The sequence below is a fragment of the Cherax quadricarinatus genome, chromosome 89, assembly GCF_038502225.1.
Source record: "Cherax quadricarinatus isolate ZL_2023a chromosome 89, ASM3850222v1, whole genome shotgun sequence".
NCBI lineage: Eukaryota > Metazoa > Arthropoda > Malacostraca > Decapoda > Parastacidae > Cherax > Cherax quadricarinatus.
In genome coordinates this window covers 16,827,552-16,855,336 of record NC_091380.1, presented here as the reverse complement: position 1 = coordinate 16,855,336, position 27,785 = coordinate 16,827,552, and the positions used below count along the sequence as shown (strand labels likewise).

Below are 27,785 nucleotides of genomic sequence, written 5' to 3'. Positions count from 1 at the left end.
ATATATAAAGTGACAGAACACTTGGTTCATTATATCTAAAGTGGGAGAACACTTGGTTCATTATATATAAAGTGGCAGAACACTTGGTTCATTATATCTAAAGTGACAGAACACTTGGTTCATTGTATCTAAAGTGGGAGAACACTTGTTTCATTATATCTAAAGTGGTAGAACACTTGATTCATTATATCTAAAGTGACAGAACACTTGGTTCATTATATCTAAAGTGGCAGAACACTTGGTTCATTATATCTAAAGTGGTAGAACACTTGGTTCATTATATCTAAAGTGACAGAACACTTGGTTCATTATATCTAAAGTGACAGAACACTTGGTTCATTATATCTAAAGTGACAGAACACTTGGTTCATTATATATAAAGTGACAGAACACTTGGTTCATTATATATAAAGTGGTAGAACACTTGGTTCATTATATCTAAAGTGGCAGAACACTTGGTTCATTATATCTAAAGTGACAGAACACTTGGTTCATTATATATAAAGTGACAGAACACTTGGTTCATTATATCTAAAGTGACAGAACACTTGGTTCATTATATTTAAAGTGGCAGAACACTTGGTTCATTATATCTAAAGTGGCAGAACACTTGGTTCATTATATCTAAAGTGGTAGAACACTTGGTTCATTATATCTAAAGTGGCAGAACACTTGGTTCATTATATCTAAAGTGGGAGAACACTTGGTTCATTATATCTAAAGTGACAGAACATTGGTTCATTATATATAAAGTGGGAGAACACTTGGTTCATTATATCTAAAGTGGGAGAACACTTGGTTCATTATATCTCAAGTGACAGAACACTTGGTCCATTATATCTAAAGTGGGAGAACACTTGGTTCATTATATCTCAAGTGACAGAACCCTTGGTTCATTATATCTAAAGTGACAGAACACTTGGTTCATTATATCTAAAGTGACAGAACACTTGGTTCATTATATCTAAAGTGACAGAACACTTGGTTCATTATATCTAAAGTGACAGAACACTTGGTTCATTATATCTAAAGTGGCAGAACACTTGGTTCATTATATCTAAAGTGACAGAACACTTGGTTCATTATATCTAAAGTGACAGAACACTTGGTTCATTATATCTAAAGTGACAGAACACTTGGTTCATTATATCTAAAGTGGCAGAACACTTGGTTCATTATATCTAAAGTGACAGAACACTTGGTTCATTATATCTAAAGTGGCAGAACACTTGGTTCATTATATCTAAAGTGACAGAACACTTGGTTCATTATATCTAAAGTGACAGAACACTTGGTTCATTATATCTAAAGTGACAGAACACTTGGTTCATTATATCTAAAGTGGCAGAACACTTGGTTCATTATATCTAAAGTGACAGAACACTTGGTTCATTATATCTAAAGTGACAGAACATTGGTTCATTATATATAAAGTGGGAGAACACTTGGTTCATTATATCTAAAGTGGCAGAACACTTGGTTCATTATATCTAAAGTGACAGAACACTTGGTTCATTATATCTAAAGTGGCAGAACACTTGGTTCATTATATCTAAAGTGACAGAACACTTGGTTCATTATATCTAAAGTGACAGAACACTTGGTTCATTATATCTAAAGTGACAGAACACTTGGTTCATTATATCTAAAGTGGCAGAACACTTGGTTCATTATGTCTAAAGTGGCAGAACACTTGGTTCATTATATCTAAAGTGACAGAACACTTGGTTCATTATATCTAAAGTGGCAGAACACTTGGTTCATTATATCTAAAGTGGCAGAACACTTGGTTCATTATATCTAAAGTGACAGAACACTTGGTTCATTATATCTAAAGTGGCAGAACACTTGGTTCATTATATCTAAAGTGACAGAACACTTGGTTCATTATATCTAAAGTGACAGAACATTGGTTCATTATATATAAAGTGGGAGAACACTTGGTTCATTATATCTTAAGTGGGAGAACACTTGGTTCATTATATCTAAAGTGACAGAACACTTGGTTCATTATATCTAAAGTGGGAGAACACTTGGTTCATTATATCTAAAGTGGGAGAACACTTGGTTCATTATATCTAAAGTGACAGAACATTGGTTCATTATATATAAAGTGGGAGAACACTTGGTTCATTATATCTAAAGTGACAGAACACTTGGTTCATTATATCTAAAGTGGGAGAACACTTGGTTCATTATATCTTAAGTGGGAGAACACTTGGTTCATTATATCTAAAGTGACAGAACACTTGGTTCATTATATCTAAAGTGGGAGAACACTTGGTTCATTATATCTAAAGTGACAGAACATTGGTTCATTATATATAAAGTGGGAGAACACTTGGTTCATTATATCTAAAGTGGGAGAACACTTGGTTCATTATATCTAAAGTGACAGAACACTTGGTTCATTATATCTAAAGTGACAGAACACTTGGTTCATTATATCTAAAGTGACAGAACACTTGGTTCATTATATCTAAAGTGGGAGAACACTTGGTTCATTATATCTAAAGTGACAGAACATTGGTTCATTATATATAAAGTGGCAGAACACTTGGTTCATTATATCTAAAGTGGGAGAACACTTGGTTCATTATATCTAAAGTGGCAGAACACTTGGTTCATTATATCTAAAGTGACAGAACACTTGGTTCATTATATCTAAAGTGACAGAACACTTGGTTCATTATATCTAAAGTGGGAGAACACTTGGTTCATTATATCTAAAGTGGCAGAACACTTTGTTCATTATATCTAAAGTGGCAGAACACTTGGTTCATTATGTCTAAAGTGGCAGAACACTTGGTTCATTATATCTAAAGTGACAGAACACTTGGTTCATTATATCTAAAGTGACAGAACACTTGGTTCATTATATCTAAAGTGGGAGAACACTTGGTTCATTATATCTAAAGTGGGAGAACACTTGGTTCATTATATCTAAAGTGGGAGAACACTTGGTTCATTATATCTAAAGTGGGAGAACACTTGGATCATTATATCTAAAGTGGGAGAACACTTGGTTCATTATATCTAAAGTGACAGAACATTGGTTCATTATATATAAAGTGGCAGAACACTTGGTTCATTATATCTAAAGTGACAGAACACTTGGTTCATTATATCTAAAGTGACAGAACACTTGGTTCATTATATCTAAAGTGGCAGAACACTTGGTTCATTATATCTAAAGTGACAGAACACTTGGTTCATTATATCTAAAGTGACAGAACACTTGGTTCATTATATCTAAAGTGGCAGAACACTTGGTTCATTATATCTAAAGTGACAGAACACTTGGTTCATTATATCTAAATATTCGTGTGACCTTGATGCGTTCAGAGAACTTGTGCTTGACGGTGACTGTCACTGTCTGTGTTGAGATGCCAGGGGATGAGAGGCCAGGGGATGAGAGGCCAGGGGATGAGATGCCAGGGGATGAGATGCCAGGGGATGAGACGCCAGGGGATGAGATGCCAGGGGATGAGAGGCCAGGGGATGAGATGCCAGGGGATGAGATGCCAGGGGATGAGATGCCAGGGGATGAGATGCCAGGGGATGAGAGGCCAGGGGATGAGATGCCAGGGGATGAGATGCCAGGGGATGAGATGCCAGGGGATGAGATGCCAGGGGATGAGATGCCAGGGGATGAGAGGCCAGGGGATGAGAGGCCAGGGGATGAGATGCCAGGGGATGAGAGGCCAGGGGATGAGATGCCAGGGGATGAGAGGCCAGGGGATGAGAGGCCAGGGGATGAGATGCCAGGGGATGAGAGGCCAGGGGATGAGATGCCAGGGGATGAGATGCCAGGGGATGAGATGCCAGGGGATGAGATGCCAGGGGATGAGAGGCCAGGGGATGAGATGCCAGGGGATGAGATGCCAGGGGATGAGATGCCAGGGGATGAGATGCCAGGGGATGAGATGCCAGGAGATGAGAGGCCAGGGGATGAGAGGCCAGGGGATGAGAGGCCAGGGGTTGTGGGTGGAGTGAGGGGCCAGGGGTTGTGGGTGGAGTGAGTTGCCAGGGGTTGTGGGTGGAGTGAGGGGCCAGGTGTTGTGGGTGGAGTGAGGGGCCAGGGGTTGTGGGTGGAGTGAGGGGCCAGGGGTTGTGGGTGGAGTGAGGGGCCAGGGGTTGTGGGTGGAGTGAGGGGCCAGTGATTAAGGGCGCAGAGGTTTGAAGGGCTAGAGAATGAGGGGCCAGGGGATGAGGACCCAGAGCATGAGGGGCCAAGGGATGAAGGGCCAGGAGGGGCCATGAGATAAGGAGCCACAAGATGAGGGGCCATGGCTGGAAGTTCATGGGATGAGGGGCCAGGGGATGAGGAGCCATGGTATGAGAGGCTAGGGGTTGAAGGGCCATGGGATCAGGGGCCCCACAGGATGATGAGCCAAGGGTTGAAGGGCCATGGGATCAGGGGCCCCACAGGATGATGGGCCAGGGGTTGAAGGGCCATGGTATGATCGGCCTCGGGATCAGGGGCCTGGGGATGAGCTGCCAGGAGATGAAGGGCCAGGAGGAGCCAGGAGGGGCCAGGAGGGGCCAGGAGGGGCCAGGAGGGGCCAGGAGGGGCCAGGAGGGGCCAGGAGGGGCCATGAGGGGCCAGGAGGGGCCATGAGGGACCAGGAGGGGCCAGGAGGGGCCAGGAGGGGCCAGGAGGGGCCAGGAGGGGCCAGGAGGGACCAGGAGGGGCCAGGAGGGGCCAGGAGGAGCCAGGAGGGGCCAGAAGGGGCCAGGAGGGGCCAGGAGGGGCCAGTTGGGGCCAGGAGGGCCCAGGAGGGGCCAGGAGGAGCCAGGAGGGGCCAGGAGGGGCCAGGAGGGGCCAGGAGGGGCCTGAAGGGGCCAGGAGGGGCCAGGAGGGGCCAGGAGGGGCCAGAAGGAAATATGACATCTCAGAGTTTACATCTCAAATATTCCGTCTAGCTCCACAGTGGTGGGTTGTGTGCCCAGAATGCTGCAAGCATTTCCTCTCTGGATCGCATCACTGCATCTCCAGAAAAGGAAGCTGTTTGCTCTGAGGTCTTTGGCTTCTGTAATGAGTTTGTCACCCAACTTTTAACGGAATTTGAGCGCATACTTGCTCCATGCTCCCAGGGGGTCTTCGATCCTATTGGGACAACGTCATAGGATGGTGCCAACCCCGTGTATTTATCTTCTGTGTCTTCCTGAGCCTAGTGGCACTCCTTCAACTTCAGAGTATTATGTCTCAGCCAATGGAGAGACACAGTTATAATCTCATGCAATCTGCTTCCCATCCTTCCAGGGTAATTCTGTCTGGACGCTTCTGACTTCAATGAAGCCTCAGTACCTGCAGTTCCCATTCTGCTGGGCAACGGCAGTGGTGACACTTTCCCCGATGTCACTGACATTCCTGTGTAACATACCATGTTTTGTCCGTCATATGTTGGAATGGAGGTATGTATATGACAGCAGGTGAATGGGAAGTTACATTAATCCGAATTTCCTGAGGGTCGAGGCGAGTGCCCAAAGCGGAATTAGGGGACGCCAAAAGAAAATCTCTTGAATACTTTGAGCATTAGTTGGGTGATTTTTCTCCAAGGTGGTTTGTCCCAGTGGGACTGATTGTGATCTCGAGGGGAAGATGGTCTACTTCAAGAGTCTGCAAGGCGCTCCCACTGTCCTGAGATTGTACAACACATATCAAGCATTCAGGGACTGTCTCCCTCCTTAGTTCACTGGATGCAATACACTAGGACAGACAAACAGGTAATGTTACCTGTGTTGCCTTGCTCACTTACAGTGCTAGTCACGGCTTTATGCCGGGTGAGCGCCCTAGAATAATGCCGTGACTTGTGGTGTATATAACGTCCAGTCGCACTGGAAGTGTTGCCTGATTCCACTGGTGATCTTTCAGGAACAAAATCGGTGCCTTCCTAAAGATTGATCTCAGGAGTACGTCATATTCACTCAATATTGAGCCATCGATGGAGGGTAAACACCTCGAGGAATTGGTTAGTCTAGGCAGAGTTTAAAACCTTGTGAGGAGACACAGGGCGCCGTGACCATCCTTCTCACGTCCTTCAGTTTGCCTTCGAAGACTCTGTCGATAATCCGACTACCCAACAGTGCTCCCATTAGGTTTCTCATAGGAATGTAATTATTTCCCGGTTTGTCAGGATAAATTTACACTACGAAGTATTGAGTATGAGTCCCAAAGCTTCTCCCTGTGATTTCACCCATCGAAGGTCCTCTGCCTGACAAGGTGGCATCACCCACTGCAACACAAGGGTATCTTGGTACAGACCTGCAATCAACTTCGACAACTTCCACTAGTGAGAGCGGCTGGATTTGAGAGGGACCTGACCTTTCAACATCTGAGTTCTTACCTCTCCTAGTGGCCTACGTCTCACCTCTTGGCGCTATAAAAAGCTCCATCCTGTCACTTCTTCTCCATATTGTTTCATACTATGGAACAATGTTCTTCTCCAGACTGAGGGACTGACCACCTCAAAACTTTAAGGGTGATGGACTGATTACATCGTCTTCAAGTATCTTCTGCTTCTATCAACTTTTCTGTACTTGACTGAAGAAGCCTACTGTGTAGGCGAAACGTTTCATAATAAAGATACCTAACTGTTGCATATGTGTCTTACCTAACAACCTGTCGGTATTTTATACCATTTTATTGTTCACCAGATATCGAGTTCGCTGTGAAACCTCTATGTGAACTCTCTTACCTCTGTACAGAAGAGAAATCGGGTGGGTCTTTCTGCTGAATTCCCTCTGATGAGAGAACATACTCGCCGAATTAAACAATTGAATTCTTGATGTAGCCAGATCAAACAAAGGCTAAAAGAATAGGGAACTGCTCTCAAACGGCTGCCAAGACCACATCTCTTTTCGCCATATTAAAATCAGTCTTAAAGCCTAGTTTTCCCAAGGACTTGCCTTCTTGTAGGTCCATGATGTGTGAATCACTGCCACTTCACTGCCTTGAGAGACCCCAAAGCCAAGTTGGTTTGGCTGGAGAAAGATGGCGGCTTCCGTGAAATATTTCTCACTGCTGCTTTGACAACAAGATGGTGAAAGGTGTTACCAACAGCAATGAGTCTGATTCCCTCATCGTTCTTTGTCAAAGCACGTAATGATGCTCCCCCTCCCCCAAATGGCTTGATTTCCTCAGGAATTCACCCCGGAAGACAGTTGTTTACCAGGGTTATAAATTTCGTGATCCCAAGCACTGGATTTACCATCTTCATATACTGTGATCGTATTCCAGTGTAGCTTCCTGGAGATCCCTCTGGAAATGACACAACCACGTCATAAACTTCTGATTCTAACAAAATTAATGGTCCAGTGATGGGATCACCATCAGTAGAGTTGTTGATGGTATGACTGGTCTCCCTGGTTGGGTTGAACTGTGGCCTCATCTCTGGCAGCAACTGTGTCGCCACTCGTCATTATTCTGAATGTTTGGGCTGTTGCCTTCAGTTTGTCCTCGCTAACTTGCACTCTGGTCTGCCTCAGCAATTCATGCGATTATGGGGCAGAAGGATACAATTATCTATAATAGCATAGTTCTATCCAGCTCTGACTGATGTGGTTAGCAATTCGCAGAAACTGCTACACAGTCATTTGCAAATAGAAGCAATTCAATTCAATTCAGGTTTATTCTCTATAAAGATTACAATGTTGAATTTACAGAATTTGGTTGTTGTGTGGTTTACATGTAGTTAAATAATGATTACAGAGTGTACCACTAGAACGCTTAGCATGGCTAGGTATTACAGAGTGTACCACTAGAACGCCTAGCATGGCTAGGTATTACAGAGTGTACCACTAGAACGCTTAGCATGGCTAGGCATTACAGAGTGTACCACTAGAACGCTTAGCATGGCTAGGTATTACAGAGTGTACCACTAGAACGCCTAGCATGGCTAGGCATTTCGGGCAGGTTGCGCCATGTTGCAATGGTGCCCCGGGGTTGTAAGTTGGTGGAATCTCTATTTACCTGCTTCACAAGACCTGCGAATTTCCCTGAGGGACCTGAACGACTAGTTGTAGGGACATAAAATAGGGTCCTACTAGAAGCAGATTTCAATGACATCAGATCAGCATCAGTGGAGTTCTCAGCTGCATGTGGAGGCTGTGGGATGCTCTCTGCTGGTAATAAATATTACTCAGCAGAGCCATTGTGTCCTTAAATAATGCCACTCGTAATGACGGCTGACATGCTGACATGCTCTCCAGGTAAACTCCAGGTAGCCAGCTTTCCTGGCTGGCTAACCTGGAGTTTACCTGGAGAGGGTTTCAGAGGCCAACGCTCCCTGGGAACGGTCTGAGACCAGGCCTCATGGTGGATCAGGGTCTGATAGCTGTGCCATCCCTGAGCTACAGGAGTAAAGACAGGTGTGGGTGAAGGTACACTGAGTGGGTGCCTCACTGTGGGGGCAGAAGACCTAGATGGGAGAGAGTGATCCCACATATTGAGACTGACGGCGTCATAAACAAGTGGGAGAAGAGGGACTAGCGCAGGACTAGCCTCGTTTACGCTATTTAATCTCCACACAACACATGACTAGCTAGATCCCTAGTGCACTAAGAGACTGGAGAACATTAGCAGATGTTTGAATAAGACATCTACAGTCCCTGTTCACCCATCAGTATAAAATGAGTACGTGGGTGTTAGTGGACTGGTGTGGGTGGCATCCTGGGTGTTAGTGAGCTGGTGTGGGCGGCATCCTGGGTGTTAGTGAGCTGGTGTGGGTGGCATCCTGGGTGTTAGTGAGCTGGTGTGGGCGGCATCCTGGGTGTTAGTGAGCTGGTGTGGGTGGCATCCTGGGTGTTAGTGGGCTGGTGTGGGTGGCATCCTGGGTGTTAGTGGACTGGTGTGGGTGGCATCCTGGGTGTTAGTGGACTGGTGTGGGTGGCATCCTGGGTGTTAGTGGACTGGTGTGGGTGGCATCCTGGGTGTTAGTGAGCTGGTGTGGGTGGCATCCTGGGTGTTAGTGGGCTGGTGTGGGTGGCATCCTGGGTGTTAGTGGACTGGTGTGGGTGGCATCCTGGGTGTTAGTGGGCTGGTGTGGGTGGCATCCTGGGTGTTAGTGGGCTGGTGTGGGTGGCATCCTGGGTGTTAGTGAGCTGGTGTGGGCGGCATCCTGGGTGTTAGTGAGCTGGTGTGGGTGGCATCCTGGGTGTTAGTGGGCTGGTGTGGGTGGCATCCTGGGTGTTAGTGGACTGGTGTGGGTGGCATCCTGGGTGTTAGTGGACTGGTGTGGGTGGCATCCTGCGTGTTAGTGGGCTGGTGTGGATGGCATCCTGGGTGTTAGTGGGCTGGTGTGGGTGGCATCCTGGGTGTTAGTGGGCTGGTGTGGGTGGCATCCTGGGTGTTAGTGGGCTGGTGTGGGTGGCATCCTGGGTGTTAGTGAACTGGTGTGGGTGGCATCCTGGGTGTTAGTGGACTGGTGTGGGTGGCATCCTGGGTGTTAGTGGGCTGGTGTGGGTGGCATCTTGGGTGTTAGTGAGCTGGTGTGGGCGGCATCCTGGGTGTTAGTGAGCTGGTGTGGGCGGCATCCTGGGTGTTAGTGAGCTGGTGTGGGCGGCATCCTGGGTGTTAGAGGACTGGTGTGGGTGGCATCCTGGGTGTTAGTGGACTGGTGTGGGTGGCATCTTGGGTGTTAGTGAGCTGGTGTGGGCGGCATCCTGGGTGTTAGTGAGCTGGTGTGGGCGGCATCCTGGGTGTTAGTGGACTGGTGTGGGTGGCATCCTGGGTGTTAGTGAGCTGGTGTGGGCGGCATCCTGGGTGTTAGTGGACTGGTGTGGGTGGCATCCTGGGTGTTAGTGGGCTGGTGTGGGCGGCATCCAGGGTGTTAGTGGACTGGTGTGGGTGGCATCCAGGGTGTTAGTGGGCTGGTGTGGGCGGCATCCAGGGTGTTAGTGGGCTGGTGTGGGTGGCATCCTGGGAGTTAGTGGGCTGGTGTGGGTGGCATCCTGGGTGTTAGTGGACTGGTGTGGGTGGCATCCTGGGTGTTAGAGGACTGGTGTGGGTGGCATCCAGGGTGTTAGTGGACTGGTGTGGGTGGCATCCAGGGTGTTAGTGGGCTGGTGTGGGCGGCATCCAGGGTGTTAGTGGGCTGGTGTGGGTGGCATCCTGGGAGTTAGTGGGCTGGTGTGGGTCGCATCCTGGGTGTTAGTGGACTGGTGTGGGTCGCATCCTGGGTGTTAGAGGACTGGTGTGGGTGGCATCCTGGGTGTTAGTGGGCTGGTGTGGGTGGCATCCTGGGTGTTAGTGGACTGGTGTGGGTGGCATCCTGGGTGTTAGTGGACTGGTGTGGGTAGCATCCTGGGTGTTAGTGGGCTGGTGTGGGTGGCATCCTGGGTGTTAGTGGACTGGAGTGGGTGGCATCCTGGGTGTTAGTGGGCTGGTATGGGCGGCATCCTGGGTGTTAGTGGGCTGGTGTGGGTATCATCCTGGGTGTTAGTGGGCTGGTGTGGATGGCATCCTGGGTGTTAGTGGGCTGGTGTGGGCGGCATCCTGGGTGTTAGTGAGCTGGTGTGGGCGGCATCCTGGGTGTTAGTGGGCTGGTGTGGGTGGCATCCTGGGTGTTACTGGACTGGTGTGAGTGGCATCCTGGGTGTTAGTGGACTGGTGTGAGTGGCATCCTGGGTGTTAGTGGGCTGGTGTGGGTGGCATCCTGGGTGTTAGTGGGCTGGTGTGGGTGGCATCCTAGGTGTTAGTGTGCTGGTGTGGGTGGCATCCTGGGTGTTAGTGGACTGGTGTGGGTGGCATCCTGGGTGTTAGTGGACTGGTGTGGGTGGCATCCTGGGTGTTAGTGGGCTGGTGTGGGTGGCATCCTGGGTGTTAGTGGGCTGGTGTGAGTGGCATCCTGGGTGTTAGTGAGCTGGTGTGGGTGGCATCCTGGGTGTTAGTGTGCTGGTGTGGGTGGCATCCTGGGACAAAACTGACCTAATTTACCTCAAATGCTCAGCACACACGCACGCAGGAACCACTCAGCACACACGCACGCAGGAACCACTCAGCACACACGCACGCAGGAACCACTCTTACATACACAAATCCCTCAGGAAACGTTAAAGAAAATCGACTTGACGACACTGGAGGACAGGAGAGATGGGGAGACATGATAACGACATCTAAAATACTGAGAGGAATTGACTTGGTAGACAGAGACAGGATGTTCAAGAGATTGGACACAGTAACAAGGGGACACAGTTTGAAGTTGAAGTCAGAGATGAGTCACAGGGATGTTAGGAAGTATTTCTTCAGTCACAGAGTAGTCAGGAAGTGGAATGGTTTGGGAAGCGATGTAGTGGAGGCAGGGTCCATACATAGCTTTAAGCAGAGGTATGATAAAGCTCATGATGCAGAGAGAGTAACCCAATAGCGGCCAGTGAAGAGGCGGGGCCAGGAGCTATGACTCGACCCCTGGAATCACAACTAGGTGAGTACACACACACTCACTCTGTCGGACTGTCTCACTCTCACACTTTTACTGGCTCTCTCTCTCTCTCTCTCTCTCTCTCTCTCTCTCTCTCTCTCTCTCTCTCTCTTTTTTACACAGGGTTTGACAAGGTTAAGGATCCCTAGCTTTATTGACAAGCTAAGAGCTGTTACCTACATCAGCTCATTTGAAAGCATTTTTATTGTTATGAGACATACAAGTAGGGAACAGGATGAAGTTAGAGCCATCTGTGGGCCAGCATTTTCATTTGATCAGCTGACTTTATCTCGTTGACATCATTATGCTGTACGAATGTGTTCCATACTCGAGTCATCCTGGGTATATGTGATCACAGATGGAGTGATGTTCTGGAGAAGGGTACAGCCAGAGTGAAGTTGCTGCTTTCTGCCCGTCTTGTGGCATAAAAGCTTGTTTCACGCTGTTCTCGAAGTGGATCCAAGTGTGGTATTTTGACAATATTGGCCTTGTACATAACAGTAAGGCCACCCACATCCCTCCTATGTTGAAGGCTCTGCTGAAATGACAGATCTATCCAGGATGGGTCCAGGCGAGAGATGAGACGTCTTGCTCTGTTCTCTACTCTGTCAAGCAGTCGCAGATGAGAGGGGGGGCAGGCAAACCAAGAAAGTGGAGCATACTCAAGGTGTGAGCGTACTTGTGCCTCGTACAGGATCTTGCAACCCCTACTGTCAAGCAGATGCGAGATACGGCGAAGTGCTGTAAGCTTCCTGGCTGCCTTGTTTACAAGATTTACAACATGGTTCTTCATGGTTAGTTTGGAGTCAAATTTCACCCCAAATTTCTTCTCCAGGTGTCAACATCCTCCCATTCATCCTTACTACTGCACCAGCATTACCATCATGGTGCCTAGAGACCATCATCATTTGCGTTTTCTCAGGTGCAAATGTTACTTGCCATCTATTTCCTCAAGCTGATATAGCTCTAAGCTGGTGATTGATGTAGCTTAGAGCAGCTGGCATTTCTTCTCTTGGATAAGTGAATGTCAGTGTACAGTCGTCTGCATATGCATGTGATTCTGGGATGAGATGAAGAAGGTCGTTGAAGTAGACATTCCATAACAATGGTCCCAGCACGCTTCCTTGTGGAACACTTGCCCCAATAGGATGTCTTGCTGATTCCGTTCCACTGAGAACTACACTTAGAGATCTACCATGAAGGTAATCACTGAGGAGACAACGTAGAGCCTGCAATTCCCAGTGCTTGAAGTTTTGCTAAGAGGCCCTGGTGCCACACCCGGTCGAAAGCGCCAGCAATGTCCAGTGCTACCACACAGCTGACTTTGGATTCATCCAGTGACTGGTGCCACTTAGTGGAGAGGTTTAACAACAGATCAGCAGCAGAGTAACCTTTCCTGAAGCCATATTGACGATCACAAAGTAGTGAGTGGTAGTCAAAAAACTCTGTCATTTGTCTTGAGATTATTGTCTCAAGGATCTTACCAGTGATTGACAGGAGTGACACTGATCAGTAGTTGCTGATTTCTGCTCTGCTCTTCTTTTTGTGAACAGGGACTACATTTGCCTCTTTCCATAGAGAGGGCCATTTACACTGTACTAGGCAGTGCTGAAAGATGCGAGTTAGAGGTGCTGCTAGCTGGTCTGCACATCTTCTCAACAATCTTGGGCTCAACTTGCCTGGGTCCACAGCCTTTTCTTGTCCAGTAATTTAAGAAGGAAATGCACCTCCTCCTGCCTTATTGTCACCACTGACAGTTTTGGCACAGTTCTTGCAGCTAGCCAAGGAGGGTCCCTTGCTGGATCAGGAACTTGCATTTTGGTAGCAAAGTGTTCAGCAAAGAGGTCCGCCTTCTCTTGACTACTAGTAGAGGTGGTCCCATCCTGTCGATTTAGAGGTGGAATAAGTTCATCAGGCAGATAACCTTGTCTGTCCTTGACCAGGGACCACCAGGTTTTGGAGCCTACCCTACCTGATGCTAGCTTTCTTTTAGTGTCCACCTCCCATTTAGCAATGGCCCACTTTTGAACGTCACCCATATGCCTACAGGCTTGCCTGTGCAAGTTCCTGTTATAGGTGGTAGGATGTCTCTTATACCTTCGCCGTGCTTTGTACTTAGCAGTAGCAGCCTCTCTACAACGAAAGCCAAACCAAGGCTGATCTGTAGGCTTCGTCACATATTGCCTGTGAGGAATGTGTTCTTGTTGTAGATTAAGGATGTGTCCAGTGAAGGCTTTCACTTGGTTGTCAACATCCCCCTGGAGAAGAGCATTCCAGTCGGTGGTGGCGAGCTCAGAGCAAAGGGCTGGCCAATTACCTCTTTCCCATAGCCAGGTTGTGCGTGTGGACTCCTTACCTCGTTCTGTTGGGATCTTAAGTGTGGTAAAAACAGCCTTGTGGTCAGACGATCCAACGTAGCCGAGGGGTTGACAAGTGACTATGCCTTCTGCCAGATCACTCACTACTGGGTCAAGGGAGGAGCCAGAGATATGAGTAGGGAAATCAACAAAGTTTCTCATGTCAAACACTGCAAGAAGGTCATCAAAGTCCCTCTGTATAAGGTGCTGGTTGAGGTCACCAACAATTATAATATGTTGACAGTTGTGTTGTAGCAGAAGGGAGTCAATATTTTCCATTAGGAAGTTGATGGGGTCTGCATGTTGCCACTGAGGTCTGTACATTGCACATGCTAGTACAAAGGTACTAGTGTTTATGTTGCCACTGAGGTCTGTACATTGCACATGCTAGTACAGAGGTACTAGTGTTTATACAGAGCTTGAAGAACATCATTTCAAGATGTGTAGGGGTGGCAACATCAATGTGCTGGGCATGAACACTTTTAGAGAAGCACACAGCAACACCTCCTCCTTGCCCTTGCCTGTCTCTTCTCATCCATGAGGTGTAGCCAGCAATTCTTGCAAAATTTTCTGGAGTCCTGTCATCCAAAAATGTTTCAACATCAGCTATCATGTCGGGACGTCGAGTGTTCACCAAACTATGTGTGAGCTCTCCAACATTAGTAATGAAACCTCTAATGTTGGCCGACAGAATGCTGATAGACTGACTCCTCATGATGATGTGGTCAGCTTGAGGTGGTGGGTGTGTAGGGAATGTAAGGTGCCTGCCCTTGAGAGAGGTAGGGTACTGAGGCAGCTGCAGGGATGTAGGTCTGTGGTCTTGTATAAGGCACAATCCCACCTGCTGGGCTGGGATAGGAGTAGCTGAGTGGGTGACGTGTGAGAGTGTTCACTAATTCAGAGATCCTGCTGGTTTGTTCTGAGAACAGGTCTCTAAACAGGTGGCCCTGTCTGTCAAGTTCCTTTTTCTTCCGACACTGGTCCTCCTGATGTCCTTTCTTGTAGCAGTAATTGCACCTGATATCTCGCAGGCAGTTGCTGGCAGAGTGCCCCTTCCGGTGACAGCGAGAGCACAGCCTAGGTGCCTGGGAGGGTGGACTAGGATTTGTTGCACCTCCTGTGTTTTGCAGATTTGTCCTCAGGTTCTGCCGCTGGAACTGTGTTAGTGGAGGGTGAGACGGCTGTAGATGTCTTCCTCTTCCACGTCCTCTGCCCCGTCCTCTGCCCCGTCCTCTACCAGTTCTGACAGATGTGTCCCTGCTGTTTGTACTTTGGCGCAGTAGGTGATCAGGTGAAGTGATAGTTCCCTGATTATTAAAATAGTGTCGGCAGGTGTGCTGACAGGTGTAGGATCCGAGATGGTATGTGCACTGTCAAGTGGACTGGCAGTGGCTGAAGCAGAGATGTCAGGTGTAGGAGAATTAACAGATCCAAGGTTTCCTTCGTTGCTGGGAAGAGGATTTGTTCCCTCTGTGGTGGTCAGATGAATTGTGTTAGAATTCCCAAAGGTAGTGTTTTGAACTCTGTCAGTCTGTGGGACCTTAGCGATGACAGAATTCCACTAGTTGTTTACCCCTGAGTTAAGCTCAGTGTGGGACTTTCAGTCTTTGTCAATAGTGTCGCCATCAACTGAGCAGCTTACGTCACTTGATGTAGGCTTGCACTGACCTTCTACAATAGCTTGTAGGTTATCTAATGATTTGAGGAGCTCATGAAGTGCTTCCCTGTGATGGATTATCTTAGCTGCAACTTTACAACACAGCCCAAGAGGGCAGTCTTGATCTTTGGACAGGAGTCCCTGAGGCAGGACTTCTGAACCTTCCTCCTGTAGCTCCAGGCTTGTATCCACATATACCACAGGATTATGGATATCCTTAAATTTTCTGAAATTTTCAACCTGGCTGCAACAAAATTCTTCTTCTGGAATGCAATCTGTGTGGCAGTAGTTGGAACAAGTAGGCTCCTTACATCTAAGAAGAATTTTGTCCCTTGTGGTATACCCACAAACACTGCAGTATCTACTGGGACAATAGCCAGATAGCGTAAATATTCTTGCTATTTTGCGATGTGAAGTCATCCCAGAGGAGGCTTGTAGGTTTGAAGTTCACAGGAGAGAGAGGGTGGGTGGTGGTATCGTGGGTGGGGTGGAGTATCGTGGGTGGGGTGGAGTATCGTGGGTGGGGTGGTGGTATCGTGGGTGGGGTGGAGTATCGTGGGTGGGGTGGAGTATCGTGGGTGGGGTGGAGTATCGTGGGTGGGGTGGTGGTATCGTGGGTGGGGTGAAGTATCGTGGGTGGGGTGGAGTATCGTGGGTGGGGTGGAGTATCGTGGGTGGGGTGGTGGTATCGTGGGTGGGGTGGAGTATCGTGGGTGGGGTGGAGTATCGTGGATGGGGTGGAGTATCGTGGGTGGGGTGGTGGTATCGTGGGTGGGGTGGAGTATCGTGGGTGGGGTGGAGTATCGTGGGTGGGGTGCAGTATCGTGGGTGGGGTGGAGTATCGTGGGTGGGGTGAAGTATCGTGGGTGGGGTGGAGTATCGTGGGTGGGGTGGAGTATCGTGGGTGGGGTGGAGAATCGTGGGTGGGGTGGAGTATCGTGGGTGGGGTGGAGTATCGTGGGTGGGGTGGAGTATCGTGGGTGGGGTGTAGTATCGTGGGTGGGGTGAAGTATCGTGGGTGGGGTGGAGTATCGTGGGTGGGGTGGAGTATCGTGGGTGGGGTGGAGAATCGTGGGTGGGGTGGAGTATCGTGGGTGGGGTGGAGTATCGTGGGTGGGGTGGATTATGGTGGGTGGGGTGGAGTATCGTGGGTGGGGTGGAGTATCGTGGGTGGGGTAGAGTATCGTGGGTGGGGTGGAGTATCGTGGGTGGGGTGGAGTATCGTGGGTGGGGTGGAGTATCGTGGGTGTGGTGGAGTATCGTGGGTGGGGTGGAGTATCGTGGGTGGGGTAGTGTATCGTGGGTGGGGTGGAGTATCGTGGGTGGGGTGGAGTATCGTGGGTGGGGTGGAGAATCGTGGGTGGGGCGGAGTATCGTGGGTGGGGCGGAGTATCGTGGGTGGGGTGGAGTATCGTGGGTGGGGTGGAGTATCGTGGGTGGGGTGGAGTATCGTGGGTGGGGTGGAGTATCGTGGGTGGGGTGGAGTATCGTGGGTGGGGTGGAATATCGTGGGTGGGGTGGAATATCGTGGGTGGGGTGTATTATGGTGGGTGGGGTGGTGTATCGTGGGTGGGGTGGAGTATCGTGGGTGGGGTGGAGTATCGTGGGTGGGGTGAAGTATCGTGGGTGGGGTGGAGTATCGTGGGTGGGGTGGAGTATCGTGGGTGGGGTGGAGTATCGTGGGTGGGGTGAAGTATCGTGGGTGGGGTGGAGTATCGTGGGTGGGGTGGAGTATCGTGGGTGGGGTGGAGTATCGTGGGTGGGGTGGAGTATCGTGGGTGGGGTGGAGTATCGTGGGTGGGGTGGAGTATCGTGGGTGGGGTGGAGTATCGTGGGTTGGGTGGAGTATCGTGGGTGGGGTGGAGTATCGTGGGTGGGGTGGAGGATCGTGGGTGGGGGTGTTTATAGCGGGGTGGGTTGTGAGGGCAGGCAGTGGCCGACCAGCTGGAAGTGTTGCCTTCTAAGTAAGTAAGTAAGTTTATTCAGGTATACACAAATACAGTTACATAGAATTATCATACATAGCAGCATATATGTGTAGATAACCTGGGATAACCCAAAAAAGTCAGACTGAGTGACTTATTTCCATTGTGGTCCTTAACAAACACTGTTTGTGCTATCCACTTTTCCTCTAATGGAAGATGTTACACAAATCAGTGTTGCATTGCACCAGTCACGTCTACTCTCTCTCTCTCTCTCTCTCTCTCTCTCTCTCTCTCTCTCTCTCTCTCTCTCTCTCTCTCTCTCTCTCTCTCTCTCTCTCTCCACACCTCCCCATCACTCTCCCTGCCCCCCTCCCTCCCTCTCCCCATCTCTCTTCTCCTCTTCTCCTTGCCCAGAAGAGACATGGCATCTGAAGCAGGTACACCCTATTGAATGAGGAGCCCAGCAGAAAGGAAGGAGACAAGTCTTACAGTAAAGCCCTATCAGTCCAACAAGCAGGAACGAGGAATGAAGGAGAGGTGTTATGAGCAGGGATAGCAGTAAATGAAGGAGGAGAAGATGGCAGGTCCCGTGCAAAGGCATGACCATGCTGCCAAGAGTTATAGGAAAAAATAAGGCGGACAATGGCTATGTACAAATGGGACCCAGAGACACAAAGCAAAAGGCAATGGGAGGAGAAGGAGAAGTCAGTGAGCTTCAGGAGAGTGAAGGGAGGATACACAATGAAAGATGCCAGAAAGAAAAACAGGAGATTGAAAATATCATCAAAGAAATATGCGAGGAGGACATGACTGAGATAGAAAATTTTCAGAGAATAGGGGGGGGGGTACTTGAAGGGAAGAAATCAGCCAGTCAAACTGATTTTCAAGACAGAAACAGTGTTCTGCAAGAGATCCTGTAAGAATGTAATAACCGAGAGGCATGTGACCTCTCAGTGATTACATTCTTACTTCTACTAGTAGCCTACATCTCACCTCCTGACAGTATATAAGGCTCCATACTGTCACTTCAACTTCACATTGTTTCAGACTGTGGAACAGATACTCTGCTCCAGGCTGAGGGACTGACCACCTCAAAACTACGTCTTCAAGGGTGATGGACTGATTACATCTTCTTCACATCTCTTCAGCTTCTATCAACTTTTCTGTACTCGACTGAAAAAGCCTAGTGTTTAGGCGAAACATTTCGGGATAAAGATACCTAACTGTTGCATATGTGTCTTACCTAACAACCTGTCAGTATTTTATACCATTATAATATTCATTCAAGAGAAGCCACGGCTGAAGGAATCATCAACATACAAGAGAGTGTTTCTAGACCACAACAGAACATGAACAGAATGATAGCAGCTGAGGGAAAGGACACAGAAATAAAAAGGGGGTAGGAAGACAAGGAGGGAGTCAGCAGATGACAACCAGAGCAGGGCAGAGCAACAAGCACAAGCATACACAGAACCACTCTTAGAACCCCACAGCCAAACTCGCTATCCCAACACAACAAACAATCCACACATACAGCCCCACACTATGTCATTGAATCCCACAGTACACTGCCAAGTCCCCCACCCCCACAGACCCCCCAGTGTTGGAGGGGAAACTGAAGGTATGGTACACCAATGCTGATGGAATAACAAATAAACCGCAGGAGTGGCACGAAAAACTCAAAGAGGCATCACCTGACATCATAATTCTCACAGAAACCAAGCTCACAGGAATGATAACAGATGCCATCTTTCTAACAGGATATAAGATCCTGAGGAGTGACAGAGGGAACAGATGGGGTGGAGTGGCACTGTTAACCCACCACAGAACAGCAGGAGGTCAAGGCAAGAGTATGATGAGAGTAATGGAGCGATAGTTGACACATTGGCTGAAGTGGCCAGAAGGGCTAATGTGAGCAGGGCAAAGCTGCTGATTGTGGGTGACTTCAGTCACAAGGAAATTGATCTGGAGAATCTGGAGCCACATGGGGGCCAAGAAACGTGAAGGGCTAAGATGATGGAGGTGGTAGTGGTAAACATTATATACCAACATTTAAGGGACACTACCGGAGAGAGAGGAGAGGATGAATCAGCAAGACTGGACCTAGAATTCACCTTGATCAGTGCAGATATTGAGGACATCACATATGAAAGACCCCTCTGGGTCAGTGACCAAGTGGTTCTGAGCTTCAAATACATAGTAGAGTTACAAGTGGAGAGGGAAGCAGGAAGAGCAAGACAAATGAAGCCAAGCTACGAGAGAGGGGACTACACAATTATGAAGAATTTCCTGCATGAGGTCCAGTGGAACAAAGAACTGGCAGGAAAGTCAGTAAATGTGATGATGGAATATGTGACAATAATATGCAAGGAAACCATACCACGGGCGGGATTTGACCGCGTGTTCAAATCCCGCCCGCGGTATGGTTTGTTTGCAATCGTGCCATTACGATTTCGTGAGTCATATGCAATGAAGCTGAGGAGAGGTTTGTACCCAAGGGTAACAGAAATAACAAGAAAGCCAGGATGAGCCCATGGTTCACCCAAAGGTGTAAAGAGGTCAAAATAAAATGTACTAGAGAATGGAAGAAGTATAGAAGGCAAAGGACCCGGGAGAATAAAGAGAGCAGTCGAAGAGCCAGAAATGAATATGCACAGGTAAGAAGGGAGGCCCAACGATAATACCAAAATGACATAGGAGCGAAAGCCAAATCTGACCTGAAGCTGTTATACAGCCACATCAGGAGGAAAACAACAGTCAAGGACCAGGTAATCAGGCTAAGGAAGGAAGGAGGAGAGACAACAAGAAATGACCGTGAAGTATGTGAGGAACTCAACAAGAGATTCAAAGAAGTGTTCACAGAGGAGACAGAAGGGACTCCAGAAAGACGGAGAGGTGGGGTGCACCACCAAGTGCTGGACACAGTGCACACAACCCAGGAAGAAGTGAAGAGGCTTCTAACCGAGCTAGATACCTCACCATTTTCAGGGGAATTTTTATCAAAACTTTTGAACTGTACCAAGATTTTCAATTACAATTTTGATACCAAAATTCTTAAGTAGAGAAAACATAACCAAGTCTTCAAGGTAAGGGAGAACCAACATATTTTAAGTTGAATAAAACTGGTTGTCTCTTCTCGAATTACAAGAAGTATTTCTAGCTATTTCAAAGGATCTCTCAACAAAGTTTCTTGGGTATGTTAGATCATTAACTCACTCACAAGTTTATATATATATATATATATATATATATATATATATATATATATATATATATATATATATATATATATATATATATATATATATTGTAGTGAGTACACAATGATGTGTATTTTTTTAGTGTATATATACTGAAGTGTATATTACTATACACATTAATATGCACTAAGTAGTGTATAATAGTGTACATACACTGATGTGTACACTACTGCAGTGAATTTACATTACTATAGTGTATATATCCTAGTGTGTATACCGAGAAATATATTACTGCAATGTATACACATATATAAATGTATACTAGTGTATATACACTGAGATGTGTGTATTACTGTAGTATATATACACTAAGAGATGCTAAATACTATAGTGTGTATACTCTAAGTGATGCACATTACCGCAGTGTATATATATACACTAGAAGTATATATATACACTAGAAGTATATATATACACTAGAAGTATATATATACACTAGAAGTATATATATACACTAGAAGTATATATATACACTAGAAGTATATATATACACTAGAAGTATATATATACACTAGAAGTATATATATACACTAGAAGTATATATATATATACACTAGAAGTATATATATACACTAGAAGTATATATATATACACTAGAAGTATATATATACACTAGAAGTATATATATACACTAGAAGTATATATATACACTAGAAGTATATATATACACTAGAAGTATATATATACACTAGAAGTATATATATACACTAGAAGTATATATATACACTAGAAGTATATATATATACACTAGAAGTATATATATACACTAGAAGTATATATATATACACTAGAAGTATATCTCAGTTTACAGTTTACACTAAACTTTGAACGTAAGTTCTGTGCCTCTGTAGACTTAATTTCCGTAGGAAGGGAGAAGCACTGCAGGAGGCCTACTGGCCCATACTAGGTGGGTCTTACTTAAACCCATTGGAAATAGATGACTTTGACTGCCTTTTTCGGTTATCCCAGCTGGGGATACCAGAAGGGGATCCCAGAAGGGGATCCCAAAAGAGGATACCAGAAGGGGATACCAGAAGGGGATCCCAGAAGGGGATCCCAGAAGGGGATACCAGAAGGGGATACCAGAAGGGGATCCCAGAAGGGGATACCAGAAGGGGATCCCAGAAGGAGATACCAGAAGGGGATCCCAGAAGGGGATACCAGAAGGGGATACCAGAAGGGGATACCAGAAGGGGATCCCAGAAGGGGATACCAGAAGGGGATTCCAGAAGGGGATCCCAGAAGGGGATCCCAGAAGGGGATCCCAGAAGGGGATCCCAGAAGGGGATACCAGAAGGGGATACCAGAAGGGGATCCCAGAAGGGGATACCAGAAGGGGATCCCAGAAGGAGATATCAGAAGGGGATCCCAGAAGGGGATACCAGAAGGGGATACCAGAAGGGGATCCCAGAAGGGGATCCCAGAAGGGGATACCAGAAGGGGATACCAGAAGGGGATCCCAGAAGGGGATCCCAGAAGGGGATCCCAGAAGGGGATCCAAGAAGGGGATACCAGAAGGGGATCCAAGAAGGGGATACCAGAAGGGGATCCCAGAAGGGGATCCCAGATGGGGATCCCAGAAGGGGATACCAGAAGGGTAAGATAAGATAAGATAAGATTTCGTTCGGATTTTTAACCCCGGAGGGTTAGCCACGCAGGATAACCCAAGAAAGTCAGTGGGTCATCGAGGACTGTCTAACTTATTTCCATTGGGGTCCTTAATCTTGTCCCCCAGGATGCCACCCACACCAGTCCACTAACACCCAGGTACCTATTTGCTGCTAGGTAAACAGGGAATCGAACCCGGGCCCTAACTGAACACAGAAATGTTAATTATACTTTAATTATTCAGTTTACACTATGTATGATAATCATACTTAAATATAACTGGCCTGTATACCTGGAGGGAGTTTCGGGGGTCAACGCCCCCTCTCCTGGTCCATCACCAGGTCACACAACAAACTTTATCCTAACTTACTAACCATGGTCTGGATTAGGAGGAACAGTTTTAATCCTGATGTAGTTACGGAAGTTGGTAACAGCCGGATGCTCCATGGATGCTGGACGGGAGATGAGAGAGTTAACCCAGCGAGAGAGAGACTGCCAGCCACTTTATCTCCCTGGGAGACAGACTGCACCGGGGATAATGATGCTCTGCCAAGCTTAGTGTTGCCACCTCCTACATTTACGTTCCTCTTAGACTTAATATTTCCCGTCTCTTTTCTCCCTTATTTCCTCTCCTTTTCATCTAATTTCTCTAGTTCCACCTCTCGCAATATTTGGAGTTTACCTGGAGTTTACCTGGAGTTTACCTGGAGTTTACCTGGAGTTTACCTGGAGTTTACCTGGAGTTTACCTGGAGTTTACCTGGAGTTTACCTGGAGTTTACCTGGAGTTTACCTGGAGTTTACCTGGAGTTTACCTGGAGTTTACCAGGAGTTTACCTGGAGTTTACCTGGAGTTTACCTGGAGTTTACCAGAAGTTTACCTGGAGTTTACCTGGAGTTTACCTGGAGTTTACCAGGAGTTTACCTGGAGTTTACCTGGAGTTTACCTGGAGTTTACCAGGAGTTTACCTGGAGTTTACCTGGAGTTTACCTGGAGTTTACCTGGAGTTTACCTGGAGTTTACCTGGAGAGAGTTCCGGGGGTCAACGCCCCCGCGGCCCGGTCTGTGACCAGGCCTCCTGGTGGATCAGAGCCTGATCAACCAGGCTGTTGCTGCTGGCCGCACGCAAACCAACGTACGAGTCACAGCCCGGCTGATCAGGAACTGACTTTAGGTGCTTGTCCAGTGCCAGCTTGAAGACTGCCAGGGGTCTGTTGGTAATCCCCCTTATGTGTGCTGGGAGGCAGTTGAACAGTCTCGGGCCCCTGACACTTATTGTATGGTCTCTTAACGTGCTAGTGACACCCCTGCTTTTCATTGGGGGGATGTTGCATCGTCTGCCAAGTCTTTTGCTTTCGTAGTGAGTGATTTTCGTGTGCAAGTTCGGTACTAGTCCCTCTAGAATTTTCCAGGTGTATATAATCATGTATCTCTCCCTCCTGCGTTCCAGGGAATACAGGTTTAGGAACCTCAAGCGCTCCCAGTAATTGAGGTGTTTTATCTCCGTTATGCGCCCCGTGAAAGTTCTCTGTACATTTTCTAGGTCGGCAATTTCACCTGCCTTGAAAGGTGCTGTTAGTGTGCAGCAATATTCCAGCCTAGATAGAACAAGTGACCTGAAGAGTGTCATCATGGGCTTGGCATCCCTCGTTTTGAAGGTTCTCATTATCCATCCTGTCATCCAGGTCATTTCCGACATTACTCTCATTCCTTGTTGTAATGTTGTCACTATAACCATCTATATCTACCAGTATCTTTATCTTATCTCTACTACACCTGCAATTCATCCCGGCCTTCTATTTACCTTATCTTTTCACCCTTATCTCATCCTCCCAACACCTCCAGTTTCTTATCTTCAACTCATCTCCTCGTTATCTTAGTTTCCACTTGTTCCGCTCCTCCCTTATTCAATGTTCCACTGTAACATCACAGTACACTGTAACATCACAGTACACTGTAACATCACACTGTAACATCACACAGTACACTGTAACATTACAGTACACTGTAACATCACAGTACACTGTAACATTACAGTACACTGTAACATCACAGTACACTGTAACATCACAGTACACTGTAACATTACAGTACACTGTAACATTACAGTACACTGTAACATTACACAGTACACTGTAACATTACAGTACACTGTAACATTACACAGTACACTGTAACATTACAGTACACTGTAACATTACACAGTACACTGTAACATTACAGTACACTGTAACATCACAGTACACTGTAACATTACACAGTACAGTACACTGTAACATTACAGTACACTGTAACATCACAGTACACTGTAACATTACAGTACACTGTAACATTACAGTACACTGTAACATTACAGTACACTGTAACATTACAGTACACTGTAACATCACAGTACACTGTAACATTACAGTACACTGTAACATCACAGTACACTGTAACATTACAGTAAACTGTAACATCACAGTACACTGTAACATCACAGTACACTGTAACATTACAGTAAACTGTAACATTACAGTACACTGCAACATTACAGTACACTGTAACATTACAGTACACTGTAACATCACAGTACACTGTAACATTACAGTACACTGTAACATCACACTGTAACATTACAGTACACTGTAACATCACACTGTAACATCACAGTACACTGTAACATCACACTGTAACATCACAGTATACTGTAACATCACACTGTAACATCACAGTACACTGTAACATCACACTGTAACATCACACTGTAACATCACAATACACTGTAACATCACAGTACACTGTAACATCACAGTACACTGTAACATTACAGTACACTGTAACATCACAGTACACTGTAACATCACAGTACACTGTAACATCACAGTACACTGTAACATCACAGTACACTGTAACATCACACTGTAACATCACACAGTACACTGTAACATTACAGTACACTGAAACATCACAGTACACTGTAACATCACAGTACACTGTAACATCACAGTACACTGTAACATCACAGTACACTGTAACATCACAGTACACTGTAACATCACACTGTAACATCACAGTACAGTAACATCTGTAACATCACACAGTACACTGTAACATCACAGTACACTGTAACATCACACAGTACACTGTAACATCACAGTACACTGTAACATCACAGTACACTGTAACATCACAGTACACTGTAACATCACACAGTACACTGTAACATCACAGTACACTGTAACATCACAGTACACTGTAACATCACAGTACACTGTAACATCACAGTACACTGTAACATCACAGTACACTGTAACATCACAGTACACTGTAACATCACACTGTAACATCACACAGTACACTGTAACATCACACAGTACACTGTAACATCACAGTACACTGTAACATCACACAGTACACTGTAACATCACAGTACACTGTAACATCACACAGTACACTGTAACATCACACAGTACACTGTAACATCACACAGTACACTGTAACATCACAGTACACTGTAACATCACACAGTACACTGTAACATCACACAGTACACTGTAACATCACACAGTACACTGTAACATCACAGTACACTGTAACATCACACAGTACACTGTAACATCACAGTACACTGTAACATCACACAGTACACTGTAACATCACAGTACACTGTAACATCACACAGTACACTGTAACATCACAGTACACTGTAATATCACACAGTACACTGTAACATCACACAGTACACTGTAACATCACAGTACACTGTAACATCACAGTACACTGTAACATCACACAGTACACTGTAACATCACAGTACACTGTAACATCACAGTACACTGTAACATCACACTGTAACATCACACAGTACACTGTAACATCACACAGTACACTGTAACATCACACAGAACACTGTAACATCACACAGTACACTGTAACATCACACAGTACACTGTAACATCACAGTACACTGTAACATCACACAGTACACTGTAACATCACACAGTACACTGTAACATCACACTGTACTCTGTCCTGATCGTATTTTCAAAGTCACAGGAGCCAAGTGCTTAATTATTCACTTATCGAATAATGTAGATACCCAGGATGTGACCCACACCAGTCGACTAACACCCAGGATGTGACAACCACCAGTCCACTAACACCCAGGATGTGACCCACTCCAGTCCACTAACACCCAGGATGTGACAACCACCAGTCCACTAACACCCAGGATGTGACCCACTCCAGTCCACTAACACCCAGAATGTGACCCACACCAGTCCACTAACACCCAGGATGTGACCCACACCAGTCCACTAACACCCAGGATGTGACCCACACCAGTCCACTAACACCCAGGATGTGACCCACAACAGTCCACTAACACCCAGGATGTGACCCACACCAGTCCACTAACACCCAGGATGTGACCCACACCAGTCCACTAACACCCAGGATGTGACCCACACCAGTCCACTAACACCCAGGATGTGACCCACACCAGTCCACTAACACCCAGGATGTGACCCACACCAGTCCACTAACACCCAGGATGTGACCCACACCAGTCCACTAACACCCAGCATGACCCACACCAGTCCACTAACACCCAGGATGTGACCCACACCAGTCCACTAACACCCAGGATGTGACCCACACCAGTCCACTAACTCCCAGGATGTGACCCACACCAGTCCACTAACACCCAGGATGTGACCCACACCAGTCCACTAACACCCAGGATGTGACCCACACCAGTCCACTAACACCCAGGATGTGACCCACACCAGTCCACTAACACCCAGGATGTGACCCACACCAGTCCACTAACACCCAGGATGTGACCCACACCAGTCCACTAACACCCAGGATGTGACCCACACCAGTCCACTAACACCCAGGATGTGACCCACACCAGTCCACTAACACCCAGGATGTGACCCACACCAGTCCACTAACACCCAGGATGTGACCCACTCCAGTCCACTAACACCCAGGATGTGACCCACACCAGTCCACTAACACCCAGGATGTGACCCACAATAGTCCACTAACACCCAGGATGTGACCCACACCAGTCCACTAACACCCAGGATGTGACCCACACCAGTCCACTAACACCCAGGATGTGACCCACACCAGTCCACTAACACCCAGGATGTGACCCACACCAGCCCACTAGCACCCAGGATGTGACCCACACCAGTCCACTAACACCCAGGATGTGACCCACACCAGTCCACTAACACCCAGGATGTGACCCACACCAGCCTACTAACACCCAGGATGTGACCCACACCAGTCCACTAACACCCAGGATGTGACCCACACCAGTCCACTAACACCCAGGATGTGACCCACACCAGTCCACTAACACCCAGGATGTGACCCACACCAGTCCACTAACACCCAGGATGTGACCCACACCAGTCAACTAACACCCAGGATGTGACCCACACCAGTCCACTAACACCCAGGATGTGACCCACACCAGCCCACTAACACCCAGGATGTGACCCACACCAGTCCACTAACACCCAGGATGTGACCCACACCAGTCCACTAACACCCAG

General features: G+C 47.1%; 1 protein-coding gene across 1 annotated transcript in view; it reads right to left on the bottom strand.

Moving 5' to 3' along the window:
• Positions 1-22,764, bottom strand: part of LOC128697156 (aminoacylase-1) — a 102,315-nt gene extending 79,551 nt beyond the window's left edge. Inside the window, exon 1 of the mRNA XM_070104221.1 lies at positions 22,605-22,764. Within this exon, the coding sequence (XP_069960322.1) occupies positions 22,605-22,677 (73 nt within the window). The 5' untranslated portion in view covers positions 22,678-22,764. The remainder of the gene's footprint in view (positions 1-22,604) is intronic.
• Positions 22,765-27,785: the final 5,021 nt, after the last annotated feature.